Raw genomic sequence first — 14,453 nt, 5'->3', positions numbered from 1 at the left:
GTCCACCAGCCACCCAGCTATCTACATGCCTAATGATTGAGTCGCCAACTACAATGTTTGTTTGATACACTAATATCATCTTTCTTCATTATCATGCTACCCAAGTTCTATATGTATTACTAATTGTATATTCTCTTATACATGTCCACCATTCATGATGTATTGTAAGCCACATTGAGCCTGCAAAGAGGTGGGAAAATGTGGGATACAAATGCAACAAATAATAATAATAGCGATCCTATCTTTTCCCCTGTGGGCTGTAATCGGAGACATATCCTCGGTGCGAGAGGATAATACATCCTCTGGTGGGCAGGTCCTGGCTACAGGAGTACTTCCTACTTCACCAGAGGAATGCTCTCGTTCCAGGAGACCTCTCTCCTCCGAAGTAGCACAGGGGCTACCTGACTGGAGGTGAGACCTCTCTACAACATCCCTGTAGGTCTCATCTATGTACTGCTCTATCTCCCTCATCTCTACCAAGTCTTGAACTCTATCCTCAAGAGAACGGACCTGCTCTCTGAGAGCTAGGAGCTCTTTGCATCGGGCACACACAATCTGTTCCTTATGTACAGACCTAACACAGCAGGTACGGCACTACCAATGGGAAGCTCTTCTGCTCTGGTCCATACAACCTTAGACAACCAAATATGTTTCCATAGGTATAGAATAGGAAAGCTTCTTTTTAAATGAGGTCCAAGGCAGTCTGGAAATGGAGTCTTGTTTCAAATGTACTACACAGACAGACAAAAGCAAACCCCCCTCCCTTCCTCTCTCTCTTAGGAGTGTTATCATCATGTGGGCTAGCGTTAAAATGTTATTTTAATATTAATTGGTGCTATTGGAACGCAGGTCTCATTTTGGGGATGCTAAAAGGTGGCCCGCGCTACCTTCAGCTGATGGGTTTCCCACGTGCTGCAGCCACCTTTAGCGCTCCAGGAAAAAGGCAGCATTTTGTGTGTGTGTGGGGGGGGGGGGATTTCCCCATTAACACATAGCCATTACAGTGGGAGCCCTTACCACCATGTATTTAGGAGGCGATAAGGGCTTCTTCACCACTGCTACGCTAATTGGGTAGAACGTGGTAATGTGCCCATGCTACCCGAGTGGTGCAGACACGCCTACTCTCCACCCATGGGCAAGCCTCCCGCTGGAGGATTAAGGCACACTATGCGTAACAGTACCGTGGGATGCCTCAGCTTGTCGCATGGTAGTGCTGTTTTAGCACATGGGAGGCCTGTGTTAAGCTTACCATGCCTTAGTAAAAGGGCCTCTTAATGCAGTATAACATAGTTTCTAATAAATAGAGGAGTGTGGTAGCCGTGTTAGTCCACTCTTAAGGTTATCAATAGAAATCAAACAAAATAAAACATGGAAAAGAAAATAAGATGATACCTTTTTTATTGGACATAACTTAATACATTTCTTGATTAGCTTTCGAAGGTTGCCCTTCTTCGTCAGATCGGAAATAAGCAAATGTGCTAGCTGACAGTGTATATAAGTGAAAACATTCAAGCATTATTATGACAGTCTGACAGGGTGGGAGGATGGGGGTGGGTCGGAGGTATGCATGGGGACATCAAAGCATATCATTGATATTCTAACAGGATGGGTGTGGATAGGTGAAGTCAGAATGATTGAATATTTTAACACCCAACAGAAAGGACTTAACAAGGACCTGGGGTTCCTAGCTCATTATAAACCATAAAGCTGTATGTCTCTGTTGATCACCCCACCCCTCACCTATCCACACCCATCCTGTTAGAATATCAATGATATGCTTTGATGTCCCCATGCATACCTCCGACCCACCCCCATCCTCCCACCCTGTCAGACTGTCATAGTAATGCTTGAATGTTTTACTTATATACACTGTCAGCTAGCACATTTGCTTATTTCCGATCTGACGAAGAAGGGCAACCTTCGAAAGCTAATCAAGAAATGTATTAAGTTATGTCCAATAAAAAAGGTATCTTATTTTCTTTTCCATGTTTTATTTTGTTTGATTTCTATTGATAATAATAAATAGAGTTAACAGTAAAATAAAATGCCCCACGTTGATAATTTCCCTCCATAGTGCAATGAAAATAACACCCAACATCAGGGCATTCTATACAGTGTTATTGCTTTGATGGGCCACTATTCAGATAATTGAAATAGAAGTAATTTCTTTAAGGCATGAGAGTAGTAAGAAATTAGTGACTTCTAAATTCCTGTTGAAGCCCAAGTAGAGCGTTGCTGCTGGACATGCTCAGCTTGAAAATATGCCTGTGTACGATTCAGCTGTATAGACAGTGGCCTCGCTGATTTATGGACATGTCATATGCATCTTCTCTGACCTGTCTTATAATAAGGTCATTATGAGCTGGGGCAGAACCTTCACTAGCACGTGGAATGAGCATGTTGGTCTAACCAACTCTCAAAAGCCTGCTGGGAATCTGATTTAGATCATATTAGCAGTGCCATTCTGCTGGTTTACCTTTGAGCCCTTCACCTGCTGGGCATACCAGGAAGCTCTGACTCTTGCTATGCACCAGGACGTTCTGACTCTTGCTATGCACTACGAGAATAGACGAACCACCTTCATGAGAATAGATGTCTTGGCTTCTGATAAGCACCAGAGTTAACTGAAATTAATTTTAGGTCTAATTATTTTCTCCTGTAGATTTGAAGTTGTATATTTTGTCATTGTGAATCTATAGGGAGCATGTTATTAAGCAGATTTTGCATGGGGCAAGGAGACCAGAAATAGTTCTTATGCCCATATTTAAAAAACAATCCTTCAGGTTCTAAGGGTGACATTAATAGTAAGCTGGTACCTGGTCCCCCCCCCCCCCCCCCCCCATACACACAAATAATGGTATTTTTATAGTGGAAACATTTATGAACGCGCAAAAATCGCTGGGTGAGCATGTTAAAAAGTCTGTAACTTCGCCCTGTTTAAAGATAATCTCATTCCACTTGGCACATAAATGTAGATAGTAACAACAAATAAAGCTGTAAAATTTCACATTGCATTCCAAGCGGTTGCTGAGAAAAACAGAAAAAAAACTCTTGGAGGTTACTTTTTTTTTTTTTGCCTCATCCTGTTACGTATATGCTGATACACTAGTCATTTATGTTCTTTTGTAAGTTCATGCCAATATTTGATAGCATGTACTTTGCAGATGGGCATTATATGGACAGTTTGGGTGGAGCATGTGTGGTTTTTTTTTTAATTTATTTAATTTATTTGCTGCATTTGTATCCCACATTTTCCCACCTCTTTGCAGGCTCAATGTGGCTTACATTATGCCGAAATGGCGGTAACCATTTCCGGAGATAAGTACATATTAATTATTACAGTTAAAGTACAGAAGTATGAAGTATATTAGAAGTATGTGGATATACAGTACATTTCAGGAATTTGAAATCAAGGGTAATGAATAACGTTCAATAATGAAAAGAAATAGAAGTAAAAGTAATCGAATAGAAGAGTTCACTGTTAACTTGTTCTGGTTGAGTTTAGATGTCAGGCCATTTATGACGGATCCTTTTGATAAGTCTTTTTGAACAAACTAGTCTTTAGTAGTTTCCGGAAAGGTGTCAAATCGTGCATTGTTTTTATGGCATTCAGTTGTGTACAGATATAGGAGAAGCTAGATGCATATACAGATTTATATTTAAGTCCTTTACAATTGGGGTAGTGGAGGTTCACATTTATTTATTTGCACATTTATGTAGATGATTAAAGAATGCAGGTAGATTATAGTATTTTTACAGTCATCTAGATCAGGGGTGTCCATCCTCGACCCTTGGCAGGTCGGATTTTCATGCATATTCATTGGGGAAATTCTGAAAACGCGACTGCATTGCAGCCCTCGACGATCGAAGTTGGACAACCCTGATCTAGACACTAGCATTTACACCAGCTCTATGGCTGGGCTAAGTGCTCTGCCTAAAATATAGGCACGTATTTGATTTGATACAGTAGTATTCTGTGAAGAAATGTAGGCACTTGCTTTTCTTTATAGAATAGGATTCCAAATAGGTGTGTTCTTGGCATCTGAAAATAAATGTTTTAGAATTACCCTCCACGAGTCTGATTGTTAGGATATTTGGAATGAATATGGATGAGAGAGTTTTTCATAAACTAAATCACCAATTTATACAAATCTTTCTCTTGACGTACAATGTGGCTATCCAGGAAAATGTGGCAAGTTAGGTGTGCCTCCATGACTGGGTAGAGGAACATTGCTTTAGAGACTTCACCTGGCTTCGTGCCATAAGAAATGGAATAATCCAGTCCAGCGGTGTGTTGCTGCTTGCACCAGTTCAGGAGAGTCATTTAAGTATTTAAGAATTTTGGGAGCCTGTTGTTAAAGTAGGCCCCCCATGGCTACTTTAACAACTGGCTCTCAAAATTTGGGCTTGGGACTCCCCTGAACTCCCTTTTACTTTGCTGGTGGGGATGCCGAGCCCCGCCAGCCAAATAGACTGCCACCGCTCAAAGCCAAAAACAAGCAGCGGGGAACAGCAACAGTCCATATATTTGGCTGGTAGAGCTTGGCATCCCTACCAGCAATAGTATACCTACAGTGCCCACACGGGGGAGAGGGTGGAGACAGCAACGTGTTGCCCCCTCTCCCCCCCCCCCCCCACCAAATTGCAGGGCTGGCTATGCCTGAAAAGAGAGCCCATTGTTAAAAATATACAGTCTCACTGTTAACCTACTGCATACATGGACTTAAGGGAAGACAAACACACAGTAGGATAAAATGGAATTGGATTTGCCTATTAATTATGACATGGAGCTGGGTGACATCCTACAGGATCTCTTTACCTTTTTCTTATGAATGCTGCACTTATTTTCAAAACAGGGATTAAACAGAAACCAGAAAAAAAAGTGTGTGTTCTTTTTTCATTATTGTACTACCTGAATTTTTGTGGTCTCCGAAAGAGCTGTTTTCTCTTTTAATGTAGGGAATAATGTTCTTTTTTTTTTTTCAACAGATTGTGAAAATACTTAATCTCTACACTCCACTGAATGAGTTTGAAGAACGTGTGACAGTAGCTTTCATAAGAAATATTCAGGTAAGGTCTGATCCATCTCTGTGTTGAACATAAACATCCCTTGGAAAAATAGAAAATTTTCCTCCATTGCCTCTTATGAGTAAAGTTCTACTCTTATGCAGATAAGGAAATTCATAAGAATAGCTATACTGGGTCAGACCAATGGTCTAGCCCAGTATCCTGCTTCTAATGGTGGCCAATCCAGGTCACAAGTACCTGGCAGAAACCCAGTTAGTAGAAACATTCCATGCTACCAATCCCAGGGCTTCTCCCATATGTCCATCTCGATAACAGACTATGGACTTTTCCTCCAGGAATTAATCCAAACCTTTTTTAAACCCAGATATGCTAACCAGTGTTACCAGATCCTCCAGCAATGAGTTCCAGAGCTTAACTATTCTTTGAGTGAAAAAATATTTCCTCTTATTTGTTTTAAAAGTATGTTCCTGCAGTCTTTGTATTTTTGAAAGACTGAAAAATCGATTCACCCGTTTTACACTACTCTGGATTTTATAGACCTCAATCATACCCCCGCTCATCTGTCTCTTTTCCAAGCTGAAGAGCCATAACATCTTTAACCTTTCCTGATACGGGAGGAGTTCCATCCTCTTTATCATTTTGGTTGCTCTTCTTTGAACCTTTTCTAATTCTGCTTTATCTTTTTTGAGATACGGTGACCAGAAATGAATGCAATATTCAAGGTGAGGTCACACCATGGAGCAATACAGAGGCATTATAATATTCTTGGTCTTATTTTGCATCACTTTCCTAATAATTCCTTGCATCCTGTTTCAGGGGTGTAGCCAGACCTCACGGTAGGAGGGGGCCAGAGCCTGAGTTTGGGGGGGGGCACATGTTGGTCAGCACCCCCCCCTGCTGCCTTGCCGCCCTACCGCTTCCCAGCCCCCCCCCCCCCCCCCCCCCCACTGCCCCAGCAAATATCTTGGCTGGTGGGGATCCCTCCAGCGGAAGCCTTGTCCATCGCCGGTCTCCAGCCCTGCTCTGTCTTACCCTCATGTCTTGTACACTCCTTTTAGTGAAATTGAGCATGTCCTCTGGTTCTACCACCTTCCCGTCTCCGGAAAATGTATGTTTGCAGATTAATACCTTTCAAATATTTCAACGTCTGTATCATGTCACCCCTATTTCTCCTTTCCTCCAAGGTATACATGTTCAGGTCAGCAAGTCTCTCCTCGTACTGTTTGCAATGCAAATCCCATAACATTTTTGTAGCTTTTCTTTTTATATTTTTAGCCTCCAAAACTGAACACAATACTCCAAGTAGGGCCTCCCCAATGACTTGTAGAGGGGCATCAACACCTCCTTTCTTCTGCTGGTTACACCCCTCTCTATGCAGCCTAGCATCCTTCTGGCCACAGCCGTCGCCTTGTCACATTGTTTCTTCACCTTCATATCCTCTGACACCAACACCCCAAGGTCTCTCTCATGAGTCGAGCGTACATTGATACAGATATTATCAATGGCAGTCACAGCAAGTTTCTGCCATAGGAAGCCTGAGTTTACAAAATGCATTTCTGGAAATTTTGTAAGAAAGAAAATATTGGGCACTTTACCTTTTTTAAGTCAGAAAAGTTTCTCCATGAAAGCTTCTGTGTGTAATAGCAATTATGAATGCTTCCAGAAAGGCTTTTCAAGAAACAATAACACACAAATTGTTTGAATTAATAGGAGTTTAAAATTCTTGAACAGTAGTATCAATGGTCAAGCCTTCAACCTTATATAATTCAGGAGTGGAAGAGTAGCCTAATAGTTTAGTGCAGTGGGCTAAAAACCCTGGGTAGCTGTGTTCGATTCCCACTGCAGTTCCTTGTGACTCTGGGCAAGTCACTTAACCCGCTCACTAGGTACAAAATAAGCACACTTATTGTAAGCACACTGGGGACAAAGAAAGTGCCTGTACATAATATGTAAACTGCTTTGTTTTTTTACCACAGAAAGGCAGTGTATCAAATCCATGACCCTTTACCCATATTTCCTAATATGACTTAACTGATAATTACATTCACATTTGGGTTCTTTTTGATATACCACTTAATCAGATATCAAAGCGATTTACAATAGGGGTGAAGGGGAGGGGGGATACAGAAGGAGGCCTAAGTTATAATAGGTATGAATAAAATATTACAGAAAGAGGATCCAAGATGGCGGCATGAGTAGTAGCACCCGCGGGAGCTCCTGAACCCTGCTCGAAATTTGCGCAACTGAGTTTCCTCAAACCCGAAATGGGTAAGAGGAAAGGGAAGACTAGCTTGCCTGTCTCCACGGGCAAGGTCGATCCCCCTCCGCTGCGTCAGACAACGTTACAGGAATCAGGCCTTCGAGTGCTTGGAACCGGAGGTAACACTTTGGGTGGTCCGGGAGATCTTGGAGACCGGAGCGCAGAGGGAATTTCGTTGAGCCCTCCCCAGATAACAGTCCCCCCAAGACCGGGGGTTGAGGCGAAGACAACGAGGGAACGCTTAGCAGAATCCGGAAGTCGGTCCCCTGCAGGCGCGGCTGGAGACCCCGTTGCTTCTTCGACGCCGATGAGAACAACAGCCCAGACAGGTTTGCTGTCCGAAGGGAAGCCCGGCGAATCCCCGTGGAATCTTGGAGGGTTGACTAAACCACCGACTGTTACACTTGATTTATTATGGGAAGCAATTCAAGGCTTGAATACCAACCTCCAGCAAATTTCAGGTATATTGAGGGGAGAGGTGACTGAACTAAAGCAAGCTCAAATAGTAGTAAAATCTGAAATTCTAGAACAGAAGACCAAAATGGAGACTTTTGATAAAGATTTAGTAACAGTGAACTCTTCAACTTTAATGTTGATAAAAAATAGCAATTTCCAGCAGCGAAAAATAGAATATCTTGAAAATCAGATAAGAGGCAATAATCTACGATTTCTTAATTTTCCTAAAGCCCCCCTCACTCTGGCTTTAGACATGCTTAAAAAATATTTTTCAGAGGTATTAGGTATTCCCCTTGAGGGACTACCGCGTATTACCAGGACTCAGTATATTTCCGGAGCTGGTCTGAGTAAGTTGCCTATAAAGCCCCAGTCTGATGTTAATTTGACAGAATTTTTAGAGCAATCTTTGGAGGTAGTGACTGAAAGAACTACACTGCTGGTTACATTTGCTTTACAACTGGATCAGGATAATATATTTAAACTTTATTTCAGACACATGAACTCTCCTTTTCTTGGATCAAAAATACAGATATTTCCGGATTTTTGTATAGAGACTCAAAGAAGAAGAAAGCAGTTTTTGACGTTAAAAGAGAGGGTTCTCCGATTAGGAGGATCCTTTATATTAACGTTTCCTTGCAAATGTTATATTTCTTTGAATGCTGTTAATTACATTTTTTTTTGACCCAGGGAAGTTAATTGAGTTTATTTCAACTAAAGAATAATCGCTGTGAATTCCTTGATTGCTAGCGCTTAACCTGGCTGTGATACTGAAGGTTCTATCTACTCTATATATATATTTTTTTTTTCCTTTACCTTTTTGTAATTTCCTAGATCTTGGGTCAATATTTGTGGACTAAATAAGAGGATGTTTTTGCCTTTTTGAAATATCTAGTTAATACTTCAATGTGTGAAGTGTGTATCTATGTATTATTGCATAAATGCAAATTCAATAACTCATAAATAGAAATTAAAAAAAAAAAAAATATTACAGAAAGCTAATTACAAATATTATGAATGGACACAAAAGGAAGGCGGGGTAAGAAATAGATGAGAAAAAGAGAGGACAAAATTACACTGGAGGTTGTATGGCTGAAAAGGTTAGGATGAATTTTGGAAAGCCTGACTGAAAAAGTAGGTTTTTAGAGCTGCTTTAAATTTTTTTACGGGAAGTTTCAAACAAATGTTCAAGGGCAGTTTATTCCAGCATGTGTGGGCCATCACACTGAATCAAGAGTTTCTGGTCCAGACGAGACGAAGCCGGGAGGGAACAACCACACACCATGAGATTTTGATGTGAGAAGTGAAGGGTTCTGGTTGGAGTATATGGTAATAGCAATCATTTATTTATTTGTTACATTTTGTTACTTTTGTTACATTTTCCCACCTATTTGCAAGCTCAATGTGGCTTACGTAGTACCGTAGGTGTTTGCCAAAACCGGTAGAGAAAGAAAATGTCCAATACGATTGTTGGGTTTGCTGTGTTGCAGAATGTTGGCATCTATGTTGGGTCAATAGTGTATGCCGTAAAATAAATCTGAAGAGTAAGCGTGAGTATTTGGTTAACTAGGAAAGCAAGTGGTAAAAAAAATGACCAACTCTTTTGCTCCTGTTCTAGGCACAGTTGCAAGAACGAAATGACCCACCACAGCTGCTGCTGGATTTCAAATACATGTTCCCAGTTCTCTTTCCCTTCAACCCATCCTCAATCACCATGGACTCCGTTCACATCCCTGCTTCTCTCAACTTGGAGTTTCTCAACAAAGTATGAAAAGCCAACACACAGAGAGAGAAATCTGGCCAAAAAAAGGGAAAAAAATAAAGTAAATTATAGGCAAATTAAAAATGTGGAGCAATCAATGTTGTTGGAGAGCCTGTATAAAAGAGCAGTCCATGCTGGAGTGTATAGTTAAGTACATTAATGAACTGACCTTGTCTGATTTTTGTATCCAGCTGCTCAGAATGAGAATACTTGAAATATAGATTTTTTTTATTTCTTTATTTTATGGCTGAATAAAACTGCAAGATGCACAGCAACGTAAGAGGTCTTTCTATAATTAGAGATGTGCAGCAATGACTGCGTATAGGGGCGAAGGTGACAGTAAATTTAATAACAGGTGATTGTAAAAAAAAAAAAAAAAACTTCAGTCCTATTGGCAATAGACAACTCAAGGTAAGAGTCCCATTTAAGGAGAATCTATGGGCTGTTCTGTGCTCTGCAGTTAGCTCACTGGCTGCGATCACATTTCTGTGTGCTCAGGCAGGCCGGGAAGTATAAGCTGCTTTTTTCTGATCCTAGGCTATCATCACAGTGGTGCTGCCATCTTGCATGTCCCATGAGGGCTCTTATTATCATAGATGCAGTCAAGTAAAATTACCTTTGCTCTAACTTCATGGGGTACTGGTGCAGCAATTCCCTGGTATTTGGGTTTGGAGCTACTAACCGAGCTGCAAAACCTCCAGGAAGGTCTAAAGGTTCTGACCTCACTGAGGCCACCGGGCCAGGAAATCCAGGAGTGAAAGCTAAGAAATCAGCCTGTAAAGGATGTGAAATATGCAATGGTAATCAGACCTACAGCATGAAAGTGAAAGCACTTCGTTTTGATCTGGATTGCAAAGGTTGTTTTCTAGTGTTGTGATGAATGTCAAGGGTTGGTCATAGCTCAAAAAATATGCCCAGCTGGAAATGTTTGGTAAAATCTGCATTGCTGCTTACTTGCTCTGGATCCAGCCTGCTAAGGAACAAGTCTTCTCTCAGTGTCATATTTATATCAGTGTAGCAAATGTGTGGACCAAAGCATGCATGGGATGGTGGGCGAGGCCTTTTAAAGGTGCCTTAATACTGCAGCACCCATCCATTGGGTGCAGAGGTAGGAGAAATACCTGTGGGTATGGGAAGCCATGTTTAAGCATAGACATTTCTTCATACACTGGCCTCCTAGTCAGTGTGAACTTGTAGACCTCAAATGCATAGGGATTAATTACTAGCATTTGAGTGAAATGTCAAATTTGGGGTGAAAGATGTCAGGAAGGGCTTTATTTAGTTCTAGGAAGGTGGCAGCCTATGTGTACAAGAGAATGTTATACTAGGGCAGTAATCCTATGTATTGGCACCTCATTTTAGACACTACAAAGGGGTGCACCTAAGCCATTATAGAATATTAGTTTAAAGCTACATTGGTGTTCCAAAGATTAGGCATGCTTATATATGACAGGTCAATGGCTGGTGTTAAGTGGGTGTGCCTAAGTGCATCATGCAATGCACCCAACCAATAGAATCCTAGAAGTTGCAAGCATCCAGTGTTGCCAGGTGGGCGGTTTTCCGCGACCTGCCGCGGGAAATTTTTGCCCGCGGCGGGTCGCGGTTTTTTGGGCTTCTTTTTTTTCTTTTCCGCGGTTTTCAGGCGTTTTTTTCGGCCACGGGGGCGGGGTTAGTGACGTTTTGGGCGGGGTTAGTGACGTTCTGGGCGGGGCCGATTACAGGGGAGGCGGGGCCGATGACAGGGGAGGCGGGGCCGATGATGGCGGGGGCGGGGTGATGATGAGGGGGTGGGGGTGTCAGGGGTGGGGTTTGAGTTTGGGCGGGTTTTGGGCTGTTTTTAGGCTGGATTGGGTGGGAAAAAATTTTTCCACCTGGCAACCCTGCATCACTTGGTGACACCCCCATGCTCTGTCCATGTGTATATAGCTCTGACAGTTGTGCAGTAAGCAAGTTACATGCACTACATAGCACTTATGAGCGGAATTGCCCATTATTGGCACCAGTCACTTGTGAAAGCACTAGTATTTTATAAACTAGGTGCCAGCTTATAGATTTATCTTATGTGTTATGTTGCACATTTAGAGAACGTGATAAACATTTTATGAAGAAGCTTTTGCTCATTGGAAAATATAGCATGACAGTTTGGAAAATCCTTAGAAACAGGATGCTGTATCCTCATTCATATTAGATATTAATAGTAATCACCAGAGGTAAAAATAAAGGAGCTGGTTGAGTAGACAAGTGAATAATATACTAAAATGTGAAAAGCTACTTATAATGTGAGAATGGTAGAAAATAAACCTCTGGTAACTGTGATGCTACCCCGTTTGCATCTGGTTGGCCATTTCAACCATGTCCAGTCTTATCTACATTTATGCGCAGGTTACTCGATCCGTGACTAGAATGGTAAGGTCCTTGCCTTCCTCCCTCTCCACCAAATCTGCCTCAGATCTCTGAACCCTTCTCTTCACCCCCCCCCCCCCCAACCTCTTTCTCTCCAAAAATCCTTGGGGTTCTGCTCCAGCAACCCTATCATTAGAATACAGCAAGTGCAGGACTGGTGTTAAATATCCTGGAGCCTAGAGCAGAAATTTAGTAGGAGCTACCAAAGCCCACCAGCAGGCTGGATCTTGTTCACAATTAGGTAAGCTGAGACCACATGTAGGGTGGGGACCAAGGAACGTCTTGTTTGTAACCCCTAATACCAGTCATGATAGAGTGAGGATTAAGTCAGCCTGTAAATTCGCCACAGGTCCCACTTTGTCCCTCCAGTTTCCTTGCACAGGGTGGGACCTGTGAGCATAGGCTTTAGTACCCATGCTCACTCCACTCTGAAGATACCATCTTTACATCCTTTTGCCATTAAGGGATTCTATATATTATCCTATGCCTTTTTGAATTCGTTTGGATACAGAAAGTGAAAGTGCCTTGCTGCTTTGTAGCTTTTACTATATAAGACATGGGGTAAGGAATAATATAGTGTAGAGGAATATATTCGAGTTATTCCCCAAGTTTTCCACGTCATCACTGTGACCCAGTGGTGTGCTGGTAAATTTTTAACAACAGGCTCTCTCCCCTGTCCACCTCTGCGCCCCCCCCCCCAATCCACCACTGCGCCCCCCCCCCCAAAAAAAATTGCAGAGCTGGCAATAGCCGGGGGGGGGGGGGGGGGGGCAATGCATTACTCTCTCCAGGAAAAAACTATTAAATGATCCCAGGTTCCAATCTAATTCATGTTTAATGTGGGATAAAATGCCATAAATAAATAAATATAAACTTTTAATGTTGAGCACCTGATTCTCAAAGTGAACATATTCCAAACACTATAATAAAATATGAGTTTTTTTCTACATTTGTTGTCTGGTGACTGTTTTTCTGATCATGCTGGCCCAGAATCCGATTCTGCTGCTATCTGTGCTCTTAACTCCGTTTCCAGGGCTTCCTTTCCATTTATTTCTTTCCTCCTTCTTCATTTCTGGTCCTCAGCTTCTGCCTATTTTCTCCATCCATGTGCAGTTATTCTCCTCTTTTCCTTTTCCCTCTTCTCATCTCCTTCCTCACTCTTCCCTCCCCTCCATCCATGTCCAGCATTTATTCTCTCTCCCCTCTCCTCCACCCATGTCCAGCAACCCTCCTCTCCCCTGTCCTCCATCTACCCACCCATGTCCAGCAGCCTTGCTCTCCCCTGCCCTCCATCCACCCACCCATGTCCAGCAACCCTCCTCTCCCCTGCCCTCCACCCACCCATGTCCAGCAACCCTCCTCTCCCCCTGCCCTCCTCCCCTCCATCTGCCTTCTTCCAGCCCTCCCCCCCCCCCCGGTCGTCCATTATCCGAATGCCCTCTGCAGCTCTGCGAGTCCCCGATAGCCGTTTCCTTCTTACGCCGCACCCTTACCTTTAAAAATGTTATTTTCCCTCGAGGTGCACCGGCGTTGAAGGCTTGAAGCGAAGGCAGCAGGCTCAGCTCGGTTCCAGGCCTTCCCTTCGCATCGTGGCTCCGCCCTCGCCTGACGTATTTCCTGTTTGCGCGAGGGCGGAGCCATGATGTGAAGGGAAGGCCTGGAACCGAGCTGAGCCTGCTGCCTTCGCTTCAAGCCTTCATCGCCGGCGCGCCTCGAGGGAAAATAAAATTTTTAAAGGTAGGGGTGTGGCGTAAGAAGGAAACGGCTATCGGGGACTCACAGAGCTGCAGACGGATGATGGAAGACCAGGGGAGCAGAGGCGAGTCAGCTCGCATGGGCCAACAACCGGCTCGCAAGATGCCAATACATTTAACAACCGGCTCTTGAGAGCTGGTGTGAGCCGGCTCCAGCACACCACTGCTGTGACCCCTGATGCAGGTGCTAGTCACCTAAACACGGCCCGTGTTGAGTCTTTTTGTCAAGGCTCATTCGTTAAAGAGCTGTGTTCCATTTTTAAAGGCCCATGGTTCTGTTTTTTTTTTTTTTATTCCATCACTATTTCTGTTTCCACCACAACCACCTCACCATCACCTGCTCTGGGAGGATATTCCGGGCAGCCATCGTTCTTTCCATGAAAAAAAAATATTCTCCGAGGACAAGCAGGCTGCTTGTTCTCACTGATGGGTGACGTCCACGGCAGCCCCTCCAATCGGAAACTTCACTAGCAAAGGCCTTTGCTAGTCCTCGCGCGCCCATGCGCATCCGTCTTCCTGCCTGAACCGGCTCGTGTTCGTTGTCCGCACTTGGGACGGTCGTGTTTTGCGCCATTTCGCGCCCCTCAAAGTTGACCCTCGCGCGTCTTCACGATTTCGAAAAAAAAAAAAAAAAAGAGAGACCTTTCGGTCTTGTCCCTTCCCGTGTGGCCAGTTTGTTTCCCCGACATAAGTTTCCTTTCGCTTTCGGGGTAGGCCTTTTTTGGGGCCTCGGTACGGGTTTTTTCTCTCCCTATTTTTGGTGCCCTTAGTCGCCATTACGAATTTTGATTTC

The 14,453-nt window shown here is 43.2% G+C and overlaps 1 protein-coding gene across 1 annotated transcript in view; it reads left to right on the top strand.

Annotated features, from left to right (window-relative positions):
* Nucleotides 1-9,812, top strand: part of LOC115462878 (unconventional myosin-Vb-like) — a 122,303-nt gene extending 112,491 nt beyond the window's left edge. The window contains exons 4-5 of the mRNA XM_030192938.1: nt 4,990-5,070; nt 9,360-9,812. Of these exons, the coding sequence (XP_030048798.1) occupies nt 4,990-5,070; nt 9,360-9,512 (234 nt within the window). The 3' untranslated portion in view covers nt 9,513-9,812. The remainder of the gene's footprint in view (nt 1-4,989; nt 5,071-9,359) is intronic.
* Nucleotides 9,813-14,453: the final 4,641 nt, after the last annotated feature.

Source organism: Microcaecilia unicolor, chromosome 2, assembly GCF_901765095.1.
Source record: "Microcaecilia unicolor chromosome 2, aMicUni1.1, whole genome shotgun sequence".
Classification (NCBI taxonomy): Eukaryota; Metazoa; Chordata; class Amphibia; order Gymnophiona; family Siphonopidae; genus Microcaecilia; species Microcaecilia unicolor.
This window is presented reverse-complemented; position numbering and strand designations above follow the sequence as displayed.